Genomic DNA, 21,219 nt, shown 5'->3' with positions numbered 1-21,219 from the left:
TCATTAACTACTGGGAAAGTGCCATAGCATGAAACAGAGAACATTGGCCAGTTCCTTAAGTACTTGTAGGATTCCATCATTAAGATTTCAGTACTTTGGAAAGTAATTACTCATTTACTGCATGTACTCACAGTGTGTGGGCAAAGTGGTTGGACGTTTTGTGGCAGGACTAAGGACTCAGGCAGACATTAACTTCCCTGCAAGATTCCTTCTTGTCAGTCAGTGCTACTTTAGATAATGTGTGGTCTCGATTTGCATTTATGTCAAGTGTTCGTAGATGAGAATATACCAGTTCTACACAGATTTGCTTCAGAGTGCTTTGAAGTTATTGTAGGTAGACTCTTGGGAAAAACCTGCACCTAGCATCTGCAACCCTAGGGTGCTGTAACATCCAAATGTTTTCTTTTCATAGGGAGCAAGTGAATTTTGCAGACTGTGTGCTTGATTTTTAGCTAGATATACACAGCTGGCCGTGCCACTTTTTAAAATTTTCTTTCTTAAAGATTTTTATATTTATTTGAAAGGCATAGTTACAAAGAAGGGGGATGCGGAGAGAGAGAGAGAGAGAGAGAGAGAGGAGAGAGAAAGAGAGATCTTCATCCACTGATCCAATTCCTAAGTGGCTGTGACAGCTGGAGCTGTGACAGGGGCCTAAGCACTTGGCCCATTCTCTGTTGTTTTGCCGGGCACATTACTAAGAAAGTGGATCGGGGCATCCAGAACAGGAACCAAAGCTTTGTGAGGTGTGGCGTAATAGGCAGTGGCTTTACTCATTGGGCCATAGCGCCAGCCGCTGGCTGTGCCTCTTTCAAGAGTTAGTTGCTGGTCAGCAATACAGGAGGAGAGTGGGCAGTATCTATAAATTCTTGATCCATGTTTCCTTCCTGTCAGTGTCCGAAATTAAGTTAAAGGATGATGTGATGAACGGGTGTCATACACAATGAATTTCTATTCTAAAGGAGAGATATAAAAGGGTTTGGAACACAGGTATCTGACAGGCCAGCCTCCCCACCATGATCTCTCTCCGATTGTACATGTAGATGATATCTTGTAAACAGAGAGAAGTGCTTTGTGGGCTGTCTCTGTTACAGAATGGATTTTGCAGTGTCCAGGACACTTGGTGGATAAAGATGGATTTCTACTGCTGACACCACAGGATGCCTGGCATCCTCACATTGTGTCTGACCCATCTTGATCGCACAGTGTTTTATTACTGGAATCAGAAGTGTCCTAAGGTGATTCTGCACAAATTAAGGGTGTAGCCCTTGTTTTAGCAGACCTCAAAGCAAGTATATCAGTGTGGTAGGAGTTGTTACTCATGGTTTTTTCAAATAAGAAAACTAAGGCCTAGGGAAGGACAAAAGTTACTAAGATTCCAGAGTTGAGCATTATGTACTGGAGATTGCTAAAAGTCTAGACTTTGAGTTATTAGAAAAAAAAAGTATATAATGAGACAATTCACTGTAGTAATCATTTAACTTGTGCATGTGTGTCTGTATAAACATGTTGTATACATCAACTATGTACAATTCATTTTTTTTTTTTAAAGTCAAAGTTAGGGAGAGCTTCCACTCACTGGTTCAGTCCCCATACAGCAAGGAACACGGAGCTACTTCCGGGTCTCTCACGTGGGTGCAGAGGCCCAACCACTTGGACCATCTTTTGCAGCTTTCCCAGGGACATTAGCAGGGAGCTGGATCAGAAGTGGAATAGCTGGGTCTGGAACTGGCATCCATAGGGGATGCCAACATTGCTGGCCAAGGCTTGACCTGCACCACCAATTCCAGCCCCATACAATTCTTCTAAAAAAAAATCAATTACATAGTTAAGGGTCAGACTTAAAAACTCTTACTTCTGGCCAGCATTCTTTCTGCTAAATGTTTGGAAATGTTAGAGAAGACACTAACTCAATAACAATTTCATTTTGCCTTATTGGATGGAAGCCAAGGGAAGACAAAAGGATTAGTATTATTGTCTGGTTCCTATGCACAGAAGGGAAAGCCAATAATCAGCAGTTAAATATTAAAAATAGAAAATATAATAAAAACGGCAAGTCAGAACTAAGTATGCTGGTCTCTGGCTTTGAATGTGCAGTTGCAAGCTTTGTTGTTTTATTGGGGATAGACTAAAAGTTAGATATTACTATGCTGTTTGCTAGAATGTAAGAACATTGCTTTAGAACAGGCACCATATCCTGTCTGTCTTCATAGCTTCAAAGCTTAAAGGTCAAGAAAACCACAACAGCCTCTCCTACCTGTAGCACGAGAAAAATGTGACAACATCAGTTTTGTGTTTCTCCTGTGCTCTCCAGCCTAGAGAACTGAATTTATGGATTCCCTAAAGATATTCCGGTATGTTCCTTTCTGCTTTATTTAGTTGTCTGTTTCGATGCCAAGATAAACTTTGACGACAACGCGGAATTCCGACAGAAGGACATCTTTGCTATGGATGACAAATCAGAAAATGAGCCCATTGAAAATGAAGCTGCCAGATATGATCTAAAATACATCGGACTGGACGGGAACATTGCCTGCTTTGGTAAGAAGCAGTTCTATCAAAAGAACACTTTGTGGATTTTCATTTCTGAAGTGTTATTTACTAATCAAGAAAGCATGCAATTTTTTTTTTTCTGCTATAAACGTCTTAGGAAGCAATCCAGAATTTATTCTCAGAGTTCATTTTAACCGCTCATCACTGGTTTCAAGTGGAGGTTCCCAACTCTGGCACTTTTGGAAATCTGGGGTGAGGTGGTTTTTTGCCCAAGATGTTTAACAGGTTCTCTGGCCTCCAGCTATGAAAAACCAGCTGTGACCCTGTTCCCACCCCCAAAATGTCTCCAGTTATTTCCATGTGTCTGGGGAGGAAATCACTGTGGCTGAGAACTGTTGGTTGAAACCATCTCAGTTAAACTGGCAAGAATTAGAAGCCTTGCAACTTAAGTCAGCGTTAATATGCTAAGCACTGGTCTGGAATTGCTTTCTCGGAGGATGTAGCAGGGGACATATACTTTAATCATTTTACTAAAGTCCCAGTTTCTGTGATACCTAAATGATGTGAGGTTTAATCCATTCTCCCAGTTTATTAATAAAACAATCGATTTTGCCATACTCATCTAACTTTGTGAAAATGGCTTATTCAGCTGCGATCAGAGTGGGCCTGTAGAAGCAATACAATTTCTGTTATTGTCCACAGCTGATGGGGCTGAGAGTTATACACTTCTGACTTAATTCCACAAGACTGTTTCTGGCTGAACCTGTGCATTGCGTTGGAAAGTGAAGTCATAATCTTAATGGAATAAATAAGATTTGTAGCTCATTAAACCAACAGTGCTGTTATATTTAGAGCTGAAGAGACCTCATCCAATAGTTTGCTGTTTGATATAATAGAAAATTACTTCCAATTACAAGTGATACCAAAAGCTCTTGGTGTGTATTGGTGCAATAACTGTCATGTAGCCTGGCACTCACACCTTCTGATCCTGATAAGCTAATGGGCTCTCAATTCTTGTGGGCTTTTAGAAAGGGCCAAAGTGTAATAGTGTTTTTAGACCAAATTATATACCGATTCTTCGCAGCCTCTGTAGGATGCGCATGATTTGACCACGTGGCAGCCTCAGAAGCCAAGAAGAACGTTTTTCAAATTGCTTTAAAATCCTGTATCAGCCATTTTTCTTTCAGTTGTCCCAGGCTTAATTAAATTAGTTAATGTTCATGGGCTTGACGAGGGGAATTCAGGGGTCAAAAACAGTGGAAGGTGTTTGACCTTGAGAGTTTCTGCAGAGATTTTTGTTTTTTCACCTTTCTAAGCAGAGGAAAGCGATTTCATATAATTAGGCATAACAAGCAAAAGAAGTGCAAAAGATCAATAATTCTTGGCTCTAGAAAACAAGAATTTTGATGTTAAAACTCTTTACTTGGTTTCTTAAGAAAAGTTCCGAAAATCTTGGCCTGTTTTGTTTTTGGTTTCAGTGACTGGATCGGCCTTAGATTCACGTGAAGGAGGAGCAGGGGGATTGGTGCAGTAATTTTTTTCGTGGTTTCTCTATTCTCCCAGTAACATTATGTAAACGTTCATGGTCGCACTAAGTGTAAGAAGTCTGGAACCCGGTGCAGTTGGGGCGCTGTGTTGTTTAGTCTCAGAGGGACGCCACATTCAAAGGAGGATGTCCTCAGCAAACAAGAAATTGAAAAGACTCCACCCTTTTTTTCAGTCTCTGAAACTCCTAGCAACTTAGCTGGTTCTTGATTATCTGAAAAGTCTGTGTGTTTACCTTGTTGAGCAGAATTCCAAAGAAGGCAGTTATTGCTCTAGGAATGGGGAAAGGAAAAAATCCATGGACCCTTTCATGGCACTAAATTTACCTTCTGTGCCATTTGCATTCTACAGTCAATGGTGCGGGGCTCGCCATGGCCACTTGTGACATCATTTTCCTTAATGGTGGGAAGCCAGCCAACTTTCTGGACCTTGGTGGTGGCGTTAAGGAAGCCCAAGTATATCAGGCCTTCAAGTTGCTTACCTCTGATCCTAAGGTAACCCTTTTCTTTGTGGGGAAACTGTAACGTTCTAAATTGTAACCATCAAGTTAATCAGCTGGCATGGAGACTTTGCAGTCCCAGATGCAGATTCTGCCTTATCTTCTATTGCAGTCCGTGATGGTCTAGCTCTTGTTTTTGGCCAAAGGCTTGTAAGCCAGTCTCCAGGATCTTACATTGGATACTGTGCTTAGAAAGCCCTGGGAGGGGCTGTCACTGTGGCGCAGCAGGTAAAAGCCGCTGCCTGCAGTGCCAGCATCCCATGTGGCTGCCGATTCAAGTCCTGGTTGCCCCACTTGTGATCCAGCTCTCTGGTCTAGGAAAACAGTAGAGGATGGCCCAAGTCCTTGGGCTCCTGCACCCACGTGGGAGACCAGGAAGAAGTTCCTGGCTCCTGGCTTCGGATCGGCACAGCTCCGGCCATTGCAGCCAATTTGGGAGTGAACCAGCAGATGGAAGACCTCTCTCTCTCTCTCTCTCTCTCTCTCTCTTCCTCTTCTCTGTGTAATTCTGACTTTCAAATAAATAAATAAATCTTAGGAAAAAAAAAAAAAAAAAAGAAAACAAGCCCTGGGAAGGTAGCAGTAAATAACAAAGATGGACATGGACTGTGCCAGTTAATGGAACATTGGTTGACATGAAACATTGAGTAATTCACGCCGATTATTAACCTTGTGCTTATATAACTTACGGAGGACCCAGCTGCAGATTGTTTTCATAAAGATGGTCAAGTATTACCATCATACTGAAAAATTATACGAGTAGAGGATCATGTACCACTGAGAAATAATAATCTCCACCGCCTTTTGCATACTTTTTATTTATTTATTTTTTAATTATTTAGTGATTTGCATTTTGTTCAAGAGGCAGAAACAGATTCTGCATCTTTTTTATTTTTTAAATATATTTTTATTTGTTTGAAAGACAAAGTTACAGAGAGAGGTAGAGACAGAGAGGTCTTCCAACCGCTGGTTCACTCCCCAGATGACTGCAATGGCTGGAGCTGAGCCAATCCAAAGTCAGGAGCCAGGAGCTTCTTCCAGGTCTCCCATGCTGGTGCAGGGGCCCAAGGACTTGGGTCATCTTGTACTGCTTTCCCAGGCCATAGCAGAGAGCTGGATCGGAAGTGGAGCAGCTGGAACTAGAACCGGCGCCCATATGGGATGCCAGCACTTCAGGCCAGGGCTTTAACCCGCTGCACCACAGCACCGACCGCAGATCCTCCATCTGCTGGTTCACTCCTCTGCTATGGATTATCAAAAATAAAGGAAATTTTGTTTGTTCATATAAGCACTTTGTTTTCATTAGGTAGAAATGGCTCTCTAATCATTATCCAGTTCGATTCTTCCTTCCTTCTACTCCTTTCTAAGAAAAGAATCATTCTCTGCCCAGAGATTCCCAAACCAGTTGAAGTCTGTAAATACCATGGACAGGTCACAAGCTCATTAAGCCACAAAGCACCCAGCAGACTGTAAAATATTTAACTTTTGGTATCTACTGAAATTCTGTTACTAATAATGGAGAGCCATTGAGGGATTAAATCTATCATGGCAATCAAAGAGTTTCCTTTGAAATATCTTTTCCTAGTGGTTTTTCTTATATTTTAATTTTGTATATATATCAGGGGTAGGGGTGAGAAGTCAGTTGCAGAACATTAAAGGAAAAAATCCTCTTAAAAAATTCTGACATTACCTTATGGAACATTCTCAAATGCTTGGAGTATTTAAACTTTTTTGAGATTGGCTGTCATGTTGGGTAGATAAAGGTATGTGGGAGTTATTTTTCTCATGCTATATCAGGAAAATGAATGCATAGCTCATTTCAGTACATTTTCCAAATCTTGAAATTCGAAAACTGGTTTAAAAGCATGGAAATGTAATGGGTATTTTCAATCCTGGCCTTGTTTCACAGAATTCTGAGAACAGTCTAAAAACTAGTGTGGATGAATTGATTTGATTTTGCAAGGAAGCTAGTTGTAGTCCTGGCAGTAATTGTTTCAAGTAAAAACCTGTCCACCTGCCCAAAAGTACAGGATCCCAGGAGCCCCAAAGCTAATTATTTCTGCTGGATCGATATGCTTGCTAGATAAAATTAGTCACTTGAATAAACTGAAACTCAAAATTACAAAAAGGGCTGTTATTGTGAAACCTAAATCACATTAACTGATACTAGCAACTGCTTGTTTGTCATGTGTGTGAGATAATTCTGTTGACCAAGTAATAAACACAGCATCACTTAACAAACACGGTCGGCACTGATGCACATTTCCATTCATAATGTCAACCCTAGAGCTGAAACTTGTATTTGTTTAGCCTATTAGCCCAGATGTAAACTTTGATTTGGAACTAACGCAAGTGTCTTCGTAACTAATGTGTTTCTTATTTGAACTATATATGAAATTGAATTCCTCTACCAAAGTATCTAAAAGAAGAGTCTCACAGAATAGTTCACTTAGTAAACTGGATTCACATGAAGTGTAACATTAAGTATTTTATAATCTCTTATTTTCCAGCTGGGCTTGAAATGAGAGAAAAGTAATGAAGTTTGTTCTACCAGTAGTAGAACAGATGTGATCTCCTCTGCATCATTTTGATTTACAGAAGTCTAAACACCAGTGTTCTTCAAATCATAGGGAGTACAAATGGTACAAAATAGGACATAGGGCAGGCTTTATTGACAGTCTGTGAAGAATTTGAAAAATTTAAGGGAAAAACACTCTGTAGATTGTTACTCTTGGGTTGTTTTCTGAAGTTGTGCTTTAGCTTCTGTTTCTAATTCTGAACTTAGAATTCTGAAGGTGTAGGCAATGAATACAACAAAACATCTGGGCTGTGTTAAACATCTTGAGTAAGTGAATAAAAGCCAAGGACAGTTGGTGGGAATTGGAACAATATCCATAACCCTGTTCTCCTCAAATTAAGCAAATCTGTTTTCTCTGGAGGCTTGATTTTGAAAATCCATACTACATGATGGGAATGAGTGAAGGCACCTTGGTTGATGTGTTTGTGTTTCCTGGCTTAGAATCATGTATTCAAAGTCCCATGAATGTCCAGGAAGAAACAGCTTCCCGGGCCTCCAAGGACTCCTTTCAGAATGGGATGGGTTGTCACTGGGGCTCTGGTGCCAGACTGCCTGGGCTCTAGTCCTCGTCTTTACTCCTTATTGGTTGTGGTACATTGGGTATGTCATTCAGTTCTGTGTGCTTTGGTTCCTTCATTTGTAAAGTGTTAGTAACTACTTAACTCAGAGTGTGATTTGATGGCGTAAGTTCACACCCCGCGCTTCCAATTTGGAGAGGCAATGATTTCACATGACAGTGTCCTGTGAAAAGGTAGTAAGTTACAGAGCAGTGTGCAGACTCCAAGTGTGCAGCTTGATGAAGTATCTCAGAATGACAATAGCCGGATCACCTGCAGCCAGATCAAGATATAGACCATGACCAGTGTCCAGAAGCCTCTCCCTGCGTGTTCCCAGCTTCTTCACTGTTCTTCCCAGACAGCTACTCCCTAATTTTCTCATGTCATCCATTTGTTTTTGAGCTTTTTTGTATTTATCGTCTTTTGACTTAACTTGACTTTTGGAACTGGTAAGTCAGTGCTGGTGGCTGATTGTGGTTTGGTTGTTTTCCCTTGGAACTCATGAGCTTGAACATTTTCATGTCTTTATCAGCCAGTTTATCTGTCATAATATACCCAAGTATTGTATTAAAGTATCGCCTTTACAAACATTTCTAAAGAACATGAAAACTTTAGTTTATGGGGTTTTTTTTTGAGCATTTATTACATTATTCTAAATGTAGATGTACATAAGTGCACATCTGCAGAGATGGGAGGTATAAGAACAGGTTCACTGCTAGTCAGTGTCTACTGTGCATTTGTTTTGAAATAATGGAGCGTCTATGTGACTCAGTAACTTGCAGTCCTGCTCTGTCCAGATAACTAAGAAACTACTATTTTAAAGGGAGGATTAAATTCATATTTGAAAGAACCACAAAATATTACTTTCTATCAGTTTGAAAACAGAAGACTGCCCACTAGGCCTGTGGTATATTCTTCAAGCTCTTTAGAATTAGAGACCAGAGAAATAAAATCAAATAGCATATTTTCACTATCAGGTTTATTGCATATGCCTTAAGTTTTAATACATGTGTTACAGGATCACTATTGTAAATATTTCTCATAGTTTTACATTATTGTACATTTAGAGTATATACAAAGCAGAATATCTTTTTTTTATTATATCTATGCTTTATCAAAAGTATCTATCTATCTGAAAACTAGAGTGAGTGAGTGACTGAGTGAGAAAGAGAGAGAGACCGAGACTGGATTCCAGTATGGGAAGACAGTTTCACAAGCAGTCCCTTAAACCACTGTACCACAGTACTGGCCCCTGCACCATAAAGCTGGAAGAGTTTATTTGAATGAACAGTGACTCATGAACTAGGCAGCTCAAAACCGTAAGTGGCTCCAGGGCTGTACTGAGAGAGCACAAGTGGAAGCTGTTTTTTATAGGGTGAATGTGGAAATAAAACAACAACAAAACACTTGTGTGATTAAAGTTATATACTACCCTTATTGGTCTGTCCTACTGGTAGTCCTAGTTATATAATTATAAGTTAAGTAGCCATTTCTACCTAATTAACTAAGTTAAAAACTGGCAGTTACAAGAAAAGGTTCAAGTTAAGTTTTGTTTGTGTCTACAAATCAGCAAGGTTAAATTCACTTCCAGGGCCTAACTGGCTTTGACTGCTCAGGGATTCTTCAGGCCCAATCTCCATTTTAATTATTTTTTAAAAAGCGCAGGCCGTTTCAATTCACACCACCTGCGTTTGCCTGAAACGCCTTATCTCCCAGAGAGGGTTTGCTCTCTGGGGCAGTAGAACTCTTGTAGGAATTTATTTTCAAACATCGTGCCCAGCACTTTATAGGATGGAGCACCGTTTCTAAAGCGACTCCCCTCCAGTCCCATTGTTTCAGGCCTGCTGGAGAGTGGGTTTCCACTTTCACCAAGGCTTAAAAGATGAAGCATCCAAGCAGGTGCTCTCTGTGGTGGCAGTTTACAGGCAGTCTGGTCCAAGTTCGAGCAAAGTGCTTATTGATTTGCATCCAGTCTCTGCGTCCACTCAGAACAGTCACCGTGTAGGGTTGCCACTTCCTGCAAGCTTGAGAATGGAAAACTGTCCACCATGGCCCTCTCCTCCCTCCCTCCCTTGCTGTGGCTTTTCTTGTTGTCATGAATTTGTAAATGTTGATTCTTCACTGCTTTTTTTGGATGCCCAGGTGATTACAATTTCCAAGAATGTTTGTTCCCTGGCCCACCTCAATCTCCTTTCATTTTACCTTCTAGTATGTCTCTAAGAGCTCAGCTCTGGGGCCTGTGCCTGGTTTCGTGGGGTGGGTGTGGCTGACAGCTGCCATATTTCAAAGCAGCTCTAGTAGAGCACTGTGATCCTATTTCTTGTGCCTCACTGATGTACAGTTAGAAAAAAATCAACCATGAGGCTGTTACTCTGCTGTGCTTCACACAATTCAGATTTTTAAAAAATATTTACTTATTTCGTAGACAGAAGCACCAGACAGATTGAGTTTCCATCCACTGGTTTACTCCTCAAATGGCCCTAACAGCCAAGGCTAGGTCAGCCTAAATTTGGGAGCCAGAAGCTCAGTCTGGGTCCTCCTACTTTGTGTGACAGGTACCCAACCAATTGAGATTTGATTAATGCCTAAGATTTGTACATATTTATGGGGTACAATGCGATTATTCAATAATTGTATACAATGTGTACTGATCAGTTGTCATTATTTTATGTTTGCATCAGTTGTCATTACTTTATATTTGGAGACTTTGTGCTCCATTCCTCTGTTTATTTATAAAATATATAATAGATTATTGTGAACTCTAGGCACCCACCCCTCTGTGCTGCTGAACACAGAACTGACTGCTGTCTAACTGTATTTTGGTACCCTCTATTTCCCTATCCAGCTTCAAAAGTCCAGTAGTCACTATCACTCAAATCGACTTTTTTAGCTTTGAGAAACAGGAGGTATTTGTCTTCCTTTGTTTGACTAAGTTAGCATGATATCCTCCAGTTCCATCTATTTTTTTGCAAAGTATAATTCTTCCATGGCTGAATAATATTCCGTTATGTATGTATACAATATTTTCTGTATGCATTCATCCGTTGCAGAACATCTAGCTTGCTTCCATGTCTTAGCTATTATAAATAGTGCAAGCAGTAAACATTGCAAAACAGGTATTTCTTTCATAGGCTGATTTGATTTCTTTTGGATGTATATGTACCCGGAAGTGGGATAGCTGGATTATATGGTTATATGGTAAATCTCTTTTTAGTTTTTTGGAAGAACCTTTATACTTTTTTTCTGTAATGATTTGCATTCCCACCAACAATATTTATTATTTTTTTGCCTTTTTGACAAAGGCTAACATGAATGTTATGGCTTTGATTTGTATTTCCTTGATGGCTAACGATGGTGTCCATGTTTTCATACATTTCTTGGCCATTTGAATTTCTTTTGAGAACTGCCTATTCATATCATTTACTAATTTCTCATGAAAATTTATTGATTTTTTTAATAGATCGTTTCATGAATTGATACACTGTGGTGGTCTCCACTACACCACTCACAAAGGGGACAGTAGTCCAAACTTGACAGCAATATTGTGATTCGAAGTGGTATGTTGCTCGAGGTAGTAATAAAATACTTAGTTATCTTTAAGGGCTGTTTTTAGAAGTACTAAGGAAATGTGTTAGAGCCTAATATGCATTTTTTTTCCTCCTAGTGTTCTTGGTACAGCTTATCCTGATTATTTGCTATTTCTGTATTTGGAAATTCGCCTATGTGCTGAAATTTATTTGTAACTTCGAAAGTGATTTGTACTTAGACAACACAGTTCAGGGTTACTCAAGGAAGCCTGCAAAGTGGTGAGCATTTTTTTTTTTTAATTTTTTAATTTTTTTTTTTTTGACAGGCAGAGTGGACAGTGAGAGAGAGAGACAGAGAGAAAGGTCTTCCTTTTGCCATTGGTTCACCCTCCAATGGCCGCTGCGGTAGGCGCGCTGCGGCCGGTGCACCGCGCTGATCCGATGGCAGGAGCCAGGTGCTTCTCCTGGTCTCCCATGGGGTGCAGGGCCCAAGGACTTGGGCCATCCTCCACTGCACTCCCTGGCCACAGCAGAGAGCTGGCCTGGAAGAGGGGCAACCGGGACAGAATGCAGCGCCCCGACCGGGACTAGAACTCAGTGTGCCGGCGCCGCTAGGCGGAGGATTAGCCTAGTGAGCCGCGGCGCCGGCCAGTGGTGAGCATTTCAGCGTTTGATGCACATGTTCCCAGTGGAGAGCACATGAGGCAGTCTGCTGCTTTCTTACTTCAGCTCTCTTAGTGTAAATACGTGTCCTTTCCCTAGTCTAATTAGAGCTGTATTTTTCTGATTTATAGGGTCCCAAGCATAATGTTCTATACAGCATTCCTAGGGGTAGGAAGTCCGAGATGTGCCTTATTAAAAACAGGTTTTTCAGTAAGCTTTGTTCAGGCATCAGTTATAGTGCTGTTGGCTGGGAATTGAATGCTAGTGAATCAACAATATGTATTGAGTAACTTGTCTTTAAGCGGCAACGCGTGTGAAATAAGGTTGTGAATTGATCTGCTGTGATCAGATGGTCCCAGGAACCTAACCTGAAGTGCAGTGGCTCTGCATTCACAGGTTCCGTGGTTCCTGGTGACTGCACCGCCAGCACCGGGGCTGATGAGAATCGTGTAGTGTGTAGGATGATTATGAGCAGCTCTTCAGAGATCGTATAGTAGACACACTCGGTTTTTCTCAAGGAAGCTCAGGAATCCCTGGCCTGAATATAAAGTAGGAAAATATTTTCCTCATATAATCTGTACCTTTCTGTTTCCCAAAAGGAAGGATTTGATTATGGAAACCTTCAGGAGGTACAAGGATTGCGTTTTCAGGCATATTGCCTTCTTCCCAATAAAGTGAATAACATTTGAAGAAATTTTAATTAGTTTTTCACAGTTGTATTAAGAAGGATTTCCTTACAAATTTCAGTAACTTCATGCTTTTAGAAACTTTTAAAAATATATATATAGAAAGAGAAACAAATCATTGTTTTACCTTTTAAATACACATTTCCTGTGAAAAGCTTCAGAATAAAAGGTCCCTATCTTTATTTTTATTACACAGCCACTAGTGTAATTTTGTGCATTCTCTTTCTGCATTATCCACTCTTACAATATAAACATCTTCCTGGTTGGCGCCGTGGCTCGACAGGCTAATCCTCCGCCTGCGATGCCGGCACCCCGGGTTCTAGTCCCAGTCGGGGCACCGGATTCTGTCCCGGTTGCCCCTCTTCCAGGCCAGCTCTCTGCTGTGGCCTGGAAGTGCAGTGGAGGATGGCCAAGTCCTTGGGCCCTGCATCTGCATGGGAGACCAGAAGCAGCACCTGGCTCCTGGCTTCGGATCAGTGCGGTGTGCCGGCCGCAGCGGCCATTGGAGGATGAACCAACGGCAAAAGAAGACCTTTTTCTCTGTCTCTCTCTCTCACTGTCCACTCTGCCTGTCAAAAAAAAAAAATATATATATATATATATATATATAAACATCTTCCTGTGTTGCTCCTTGGTTTTCCTGACCATCATTGTCACTAGCAGAATTAAATAATCATCAGTTTCATAGTTTTATAGCATTTTGTTGGTTTTAAAATTTTTTTTGTTCATAAAAAGGGAATAGATTTCAGGTTTAATACCATACTCATACTTCCCACTCTCCTTTTCTTACTTTTAATTTTTACAATGACATACTTTTAATTTCTTTACCCTCCACTAAATGACGAATTCAACTAGGGGGCCGGCGCTGTGGCATAATAGGCTAAGCCTCTGCTTGTGGTGCTGGCTTCCTATATGGGCACCTGTTCACATCCTGGCTACTCCAGTTCCCATCCAGCTCCCTGCTAATGTGCCTGGGAAAGCAGTGAAGGATGGCTCCAGTGTGTGAACCCTTGCACCCATGGAGGAGACCTGGAAGACACTCCTGGATCTTGGCTTTGGATCAGCCCAGCTCTGGCCATTTGGGGAGTGGAAGACCTTTCTCTGTCTCTCCCTCTCTCTCTCTCTGTAACTCTGCCTCTCAAATAAATAAATCTTAAAAAAAATAAGTCAACTGGGGCCGGCGCTGTGGTGCAGCAGTTTAACGCCCTGGTCTGAGGCGCTGGCATCCCATATGGGCACTGGTTCGAGATCTTGCTGCTCCACTTCTGATCCAGCTCTCTGCTATGGCCTTTGAAAGCATTAGAAGATGGCCCAAGTCCTTGGGCCCCTGCACCCATGTGGGAGACCTGCAAGAAGCTCCTGGCTCCTGGCTTCAGATCGGTGCAGCTCTGGCCTTTGTGGCCATCTTGGGAGTGAACCAGCGGATGGAAAACCTCTCTCTCTCTCTCTTCCTCTCCTTCTCTCTCTGTGTAACTCTCACGTTCAAATAAATAAATAAATCTTTAAAAAAAAATTCAACTAATAGTAGTAAGTAGTAAAACCACTGTTCCTCAAGAGTATAGACAAGGGCCATAAATAATAATCAAATCTCAAAACTTCAATTTGCTCATATTCATAATTTTTTGTGTAATCTCGTGTTCGTTACCACAAATCAGTGAAAAATACTAAGAAGCTTGATACCTAAAATTTCTTTCAACGACCATGTGAACTTTGTATACTAGGTTTGCATACAGCAGGGTACAGCATAGTTAACAATCAAATGCCGAAGCAACAAGTGTGAAAAGTTCTGTGTTAGATAATAGGCTTTTTTGTAACGCTTTAAAAAAAATTCAACATTATCGAGGACCAAGGTTGATAACTTCTTGAGTGTTTTATACATTACTTCTGTGTGACTACTAATCTGAGTTGTCTTTAATTATCTCATGGTTAATGGTGACTTGCTCGTTAGTATTTGCTGCAGTCACTGTGCATTGCTGAGCTGTCTGCAAGTTCCTGAGGTGGCCTCCAGACCTTTCCTGTTTGTTCTGTTCAGGATCTTCCTGACCTCTTGAAATATTCAGTTGAGACGAGGTGAGGAAACGTGATGAGTGAGCCTTGTTCCAGGTGGTTTGCTTTTCCCATGCTCTTTCTTGCTGGGCTGTAAAGTGAATTATTTTACTGAAGGAGTCCGTAGGAACTCATTGATTTTGCTGTGTGTCCACATTTCGCTTGCTCAAGTCTTTGTAAAGAAGCAAGACCCCCAGGTGAACTTTGAAAGCGAAGTGTTTTTGATCGTTATCATCCTCATCAGAGGTCGCCTTGGTGATAATTTGTGCTCCTCTCCTTCTTCCCTTCCTTATGATGTTTACAATGCACAGTTCTAGCCGTCATCGTCTCCTTTGTTCATCCGCTTTCCACTTCACCTTCTTTAACAATGCGCAGAAGTAGTGGTCTTCCTCTGCACGCTGCCCTGACGTCTTGGTACTTTCCCCCTATACTTCTCATTTGCTCTGTATTCTTTACAAACAAAGCTATAGACATTCCTTGAGTTTTCTCTCTCTCACCCATATCTTTGTTTTATTCAACTGTTATTACATACTCCATTATCTCTAACTCCCATAATCATGTGTAGAACATGGTAGGTTCTCCCAAATATTTTTCTCACAACAAAGTTCATATTTTCCATGCATGTTTCTTTATTTCCATAGAATTCATCCAACTGAATGTTCTCAGCCAGAAGGAAAACCATGCCATTTTTGTGAAACAATTCAGTTCCCAGGCCAGATGCCAGTGTTGTGTGTCTGGTTAGACTCTTTGTAATGGGGTGGTGCAGTCTGGTAGGGACCATGGTCTAGACAGAACTAGACTTATCTTCTAGGGTCAAACAAACAGTGGAGGGAAGTTGCCTTTGCACAGGGTGGGCTGGGGGTCTCCATCCAGCAGCTGGGGACAATGCATACAGATAATAGTTGGGTATACATGGAGGATTGGGTCAGGGCACAGGGGCCTCGTGTGAAAAGGTAGCAGACACGTAGGGTGGCAGCTCCCAAATAACATTTAGAGTATTCTCCCAACAAGGAGCCAGTGGCCGTGTCCCCAGGCTGTATATAGTGCAAGGGCCAAATGCCATCGCCATGCATAGCAAGCTTCCTGCAAGCAGAAGCCTGGTTTTAGGCAGACGACAGTGCCAGGCAGGTACCTGAGGTAGGAACAGCCATAGCTGCAAGTCAGCATGTCAGCCATGAGGTCCGCAATCATCCCCCTGCAGGAGTGACCTTGTGGGGCGTGAGGGGTTCTCTGCATGTTGAGAGGCAGCTCGTCAAAGACCCCTTTAGGAGATCAGGGTGGTTTTCCAGACTGCAGATTATCTCGGCTGTACTGAACGCCATTCAGAAACAGCAGAACAACAGCCAAATGAGAATCTGGTTAGGTTATTGCGTGGGCCAGGCCTTCTGCTAGGTACTGAGGACGAAGCCCAGAGTGAGGTGGCGCCTTCACCTCCAGCTGCTGCCATTGCAAGGGCAGGGACAGAGGGTTAGCAAAGCCAGTGAGTAAATGATTACATAACACAAGCCAGTCCTAATTCAGTGGGTGTCGACACTTGTCAAGAACAGGGGCTTCATCAAAGAAAGAGGTACCTTTCTCTAAAAGGAGGAGAGAACTTCCACTTTGATTATGGCCTTATCTAAATAATATCGGAGTTTGTGGACTCAAGAGGCTTCCATAGCCTTGGCAGCTCATGACAAGAGCCTCGGGTGCTCACTGATGTCATAAATAAGAATGTCAGTTGTTAAATCAACAACAGGAGTCACTGTGCACTTGCTCCCCATGTAGGGTCTCTGTCCTTCATGTGTTATACTATGAGAATTAACGGTATAACTAGTACTCAAACAGTACTTTACACTTTGTGTTTCTGTGTGGGTGCAAACTGTTGAAATCTTTACTTAGTATAGAGTTGATCTTCTGCATAAAAAGATAATTAAAAATGAATCTAAATGAAGAATGGGATGGAAGAGGAGTAGGAAGTAGACGGTTTGGGGGTGGGATGGCAGGTATCGGAGGAAGAACTGCTATAATCCACAAGTTGTACCTATGAAATTTATATTTATTAAATAAAAGCTTTCTATTAAAAAAAAAAGGAGAAGAAAAAGAAGCCTGAGACTGCCAGGGATGTGTGATCTAGGATGGGTTCTTCCAAGCTGACTTTCCTGATCCGCTCTTGGGTGATGCGGAGTCAAGGTTTGTGGGCGGTGACGTGATGGGTGGCAGCAAGGGCCTCTATCCCAGTGTTTACCCGCGTTTGGAGCTGCCCTCTTTTTCCTCTGCTTAACTTCATTGCCTGTCTACCTGAGTGTCGTGAGCACTGTGGCTTGCTTTATTCACAGACCTTTAAAAAAAGAGTTTTATCCGCTTAAAGAGGTGACGTTGCAACTTTGCCCTAATTTGGGTGGCAGCTCTCATGCAATTAGACGACCTTTCTGGACACACATGGATGTTTTATCTGCATACCCAGGATCCTCTCCTGAGGATGCCCCATTACCACCTTTGAGGTGTCAGGAAATGGAGCACTTGGAGCACACTTATTAGTTAGCCGTCCCAGGGGCCAGCTGGCACAAATCCGAGTTAATTATTTTTCCTCCAGCTTATCTGTGTGTTCTTTCATTAATCGTTATCTGTAAGCATTCTGGACATATCCCTTTTTCTCAATTAGAAGTGGGCAGAATATTTTTTGAGCAAACATTTAAGTGTCTACTTTAAGACTCAGAGGCCTTTGGATCATCATAAACCAGACACAGAACTCATCTGTGGTTTCAACCCTCGGCCTTCTGGATTTCACTTGCTCATTGATCGCACACATCTCTGAGCCAGTGGCAGAGGCGAGTCTTCCATGTGTCAGTGAGATCCGAGAAAGTCAGTATTTGGGCAGCAAGTGTAAGTGGAAAGTCCATTCCGTATTTAGATATTGACTTCTGATATTTTTCCGAGTCTTGTAACCTGTGCATTTGGCCAGTGCAGCAGTAGCTTTGTTAACTGAACCACCAGATAGTTCATCCAAGTGCTGCCCAGATCCCAGACAAGAGCTGTTTGACATTCAAATTAGCAAAGTGAAAGAAATTTCCATTTTCTGAGCATGTTTGATTTTGGATCTTTGGATTGGTAATGCTCAGCCGGTGAATTCTATACAGGTGTTGTGAAACACAAAATCAGACACTTCTGATTCCAAGCATGTTGGCTAAGGGATGCTCAGCCTGTACAAAAGTGAAGAAACAGGAGAAGAGAGCTTTTTCTTTTTTTTTTTTTTTTAAACAGATTTTTTTTTTAAATTTATTTTTTTATTTTATTTTATTTTTTTGACAGGCAGAGTGGACAGTAGAGAGAGACAGAGAGAAAGGTCTTCCTTTTTGCCGTTGGTTCACCCTCCAATGGCCGCCACGGTAGACGTGCTGCGGCCGGCACACCGCGCTGTTCTGATGGCAGGAGCCAGGTGCTTCTCCTGGTCTCCCATGGGGTGCAGAGCCCAAGGACTTGGGCCATCCTCCACTGCACTCCCTGGCCACAGCAGAGAGCTGGCCTGGAAGAGGGGCAACCGGGACAGGATCGGTGCCCCGACCGGGACTAGAACCCGGTGTGCCGGCGCCGCAAGGCGGAGGATTAGCCTAGTGAGCCGCGGCGCCGGCCGAGAGCTTTTTCTAAAAGAACACATTCTGTTAGTCTGTTTCTCTGTCCAGAAACAACCCTGAAACACCACCTGTTGGAAGTTGTGCTACTTTATCAAGCAAGGCAACATGCCTTAATTAGATAACAGTCCAGAAAGAAAAGCCAGGCTCCCGTCCTAGGGTTTTTGTTAGTGTGCCCTCATGAATAAATCTTGGTGTTCCTGCATCCAGCCCGTAGTCCACAAAAGTGTCTGATGGCCCACCGTGCGTCATGTTCTGGCCTCATGAAGAAGGTGGGAGAAAGATTCAGTATTTGATATTACTTGTTCCAGTGGACCAGCTAATGACCCATTTAGAGCAGAGGAAGGCCCGTACCTGACTTTTGCAGTTGTTACAGCTCAGTCAGGACTCAGTATGAAGCACCTCCTATACTTAAAAGTCATATCCTCAACTCTGAGTTCACAGAGCAGCATCTCTGGAGCCTTCCTACTCAAATGAAGGCCATGAAACAACCAATATTGACTTTTTTCCTTTAAGAGACTTATTTATTTATTTGAAAGAGTTACACAGAGAGAGAAGGAGAGGCAGAGAGAGAAAGAGAGAGAGAGAAAGAGAGGTCTTCCATCTGCTGCTTCACTTCCCAATTGGCTGCAATGGCTGGAGCTATGTGGATCCGAAGCCAGGAGCCAGGAGCTTCCTCTGGGTCTCCCACGTGGGTGCAGGGGCTGAAGGACTTGGGCCATCTTCTACTGCTTTCCCAGGCCACAGCAGAGAGCTGGATCGGAAGAGAAGCAGCCAGGACTTGAACCAGCTCCCATATGGGATGCTGGCACTGCAGGCAGCAGCTTTACCTGTTATGCCACAGCACCAGCCCCCCAATGTTGACTTCAACTTGAAATCTGTTAGAAATGCAGAATTCAGCCAGGATCCCCAAGTGATTCCTAGGCACATTAGAATTTGAGAAGACATTGTCTAGGGCAGGAATAGTAAACTATAGTCCGTGGCCAAATCCTGCCTAGTGCGTATTGTTGTGAATAAAGCTTTAATGAAACAGTTTTGCTCATTCTCCTTCTTGAAAAGGTGAGCACTGGGATTGTGACCTCATGGCCCACCCAGGTCTAGAGCAGCGATGCTCACTCACTGTGTGGCCTTGGCCTGGGGAGCCTTTGTGAACCAACACAGGTCCATGAACTGCTTTTGGTTCACAGGAAGTACAGAAACTGAGAATAAGCATTGAGAAGCATTTATTTTGAGTTACCAGTGCCATGAGATGCAAGTGAAAGATCAGTTTTCTAATAATCCCTATTACTGTATTTTACAAGAGTATCAGTCCCTGACAGGAAATTTGTTAAAAATTGCTCCTTTGCCACAGATTATGTGAAAAGTGCTGCTTTTCAAGAGTAAATAGATGATGTGTTTGGAAAACACAGTGGCATCTGTGTGCCGTTGTATCATGATGCCAGAGTGAGGTTCATTCTGGTCTGCACACGTCGATCTGTGCTGCTCTTGGCTCACTGCACTTCCTTGTAATTCTTGCCCTTGTTCCTTTGGGGGTACGCCTCCCTTTCCCTGTGGTCTGGGTGATGCCATCGTGTCAGGTGCCCTCTTTCTTCTGTGTCCTCCCTTGGTCCCCTCCTCTCCCCCTTTTGCCCACAGAGTGAGCTGATGCCGAGGCCTAGCCCATCACTTCACTGTGTCCCTGACTTAGCAGGCTGCTTTCAGGACTGGACTGTGGACAGCACCTTTCAGGCTGGTCAGAGGCCTGCCCAGGGCTTTCCTCTTAATACTCTGGACAAAGACCACCTGGCCTGGGGTCATGCACTACTCAGGAGGCTGCTGCCCACCACCGGCTGGAAGCCTGCTTAAGGTCCAGATGTGAATTTGTGTGTTGGAGTCTCCGTGAGTTACAGGCCTTAGTTCCTACAGCCTGGGGTTTCCAGATGTGTGGTTTTAACAACCCCATAAGCATCACTGGGAGTCTCATTGCAAATGCAGGTTCTCAGGCAGCAACACTCTGGGGTAGATCAGCAGTCTATTCTGTCTTATGATTGGCTGATTGGTTTTTTTTTTTTATTTTGTTTTGTTTAGAGGCAGCAGGATGAGGAGGGGGATAAGTAGAGAGAGAGAATGAACAAGCTTCCATCTGTTGGTTCACTCTCTAAAAGCCTACACTGGCCAGAACTGGGTTGGGCTAAAGTCAGGGGCTGGGAACTCAGTCTCCAAGTCCCATGTGGGTAGCAGAAACCCAGTCACTTGAGCCATCATCACTGCTTCCCAAGGTCTGCCTTAGCTGGGAGGTGGAGTCAGGAGATGGATCTAGGTATTGAACTCAGGCACACAAGTATGGGAAGAGGGCTTCCTAAGCAGCTTCTTAACCATTAAGCTACATGTCCATCCCTCGCCATCCCTCTGTCCTAGCCTTCCGGGTGATTCTTGTGCTTGCTTAAGTTTGGCAATGACTTGTGCAGCTCTGAAGCTGCTTCTTCTGTGAGTTGATTTCTCCTGCTTCCCAGGTGTGAGTCAACTCATTCCTTCTATGTCCCCTAAGTGAGAATGTATTTTCTGTTGCCGACAACCCTGCAAGTCCTGCTTAACACACCCTGGGAGTCTCACCCTCACCAACTGAGAGTCTGTACTCTCTGTCATGCTGTGTCCCAGCCCTGGACTCAATTCTGGTAACACTCTTTGCTATTTTCTTTTCCCATATACCTGTTTGTGTTTCAGGATTTTTATTCTCTTCTATTTCTCTGTCAGAATCTCTCCCTGAAACTTTGAGGACTTTTTCAGTTCAAAAGAGTCTTTCTACCCAAATGAGAATTAAGGATAGTCTTCTAGTTGATATATAAAGTTCATCAGCTGGGTTTCTGAATGCATTTTTGTGAAGATTAACTTCTTCTCCTAGAACAGTTCTTTGCCTCTTCTCTAAAGGTAGATGACAAAAACAAGTTGTGTAATTTTCGAGTGACTTTCTATAAACTTTATGAAATTACCTCCTCTTGAACTCAGTCACTGAAGGAGATCTAATTCATTTTTGTCTC

At 42.6% G+C, this 21,219-nt stretch overlaps 1 protein-coding gene across 1 annotated transcript in view; it reads left to right on the top strand.

The window, feature by feature from the left end:
* SUCLG2 (succinate-CoA ligase GDP-forming subunit beta) overlaps nt 1-21,219 on the top strand; it is a 298,258-nt gene that overhangs the window by 176,698 nt on the left and 100,341 nt on the right. The window contains exons 8-9 of the mRNA XM_062201236.1: nt 2,377-2,538; nt 4,387-4,529. Of these exons, the coding sequence (XP_062057220.1) occupies nt 2,377-2,538; nt 4,387-4,529 (305 nt within the window). The remainder of the gene's footprint in view (nt 1-2,376; nt 2,539-4,386; nt 4,530-21,219) is intronic.

This window comes from Lepus europaeus, chromosome 9, assembly GCF_033115175.1.
Source record: "Lepus europaeus isolate LE1 chromosome 9, mLepTim1.pri, whole genome shotgun sequence".
Lineage (NCBI taxonomy): Eukaryota > Metazoa > Chordata > Mammalia > Lagomorpha > Leporidae > Lepus > Lepus europaeus.
The sequence above is the reverse complement of the archived record's forward strand: the minus strand, read 5'-3'. Positions and strand labels throughout refer to the sequence as shown.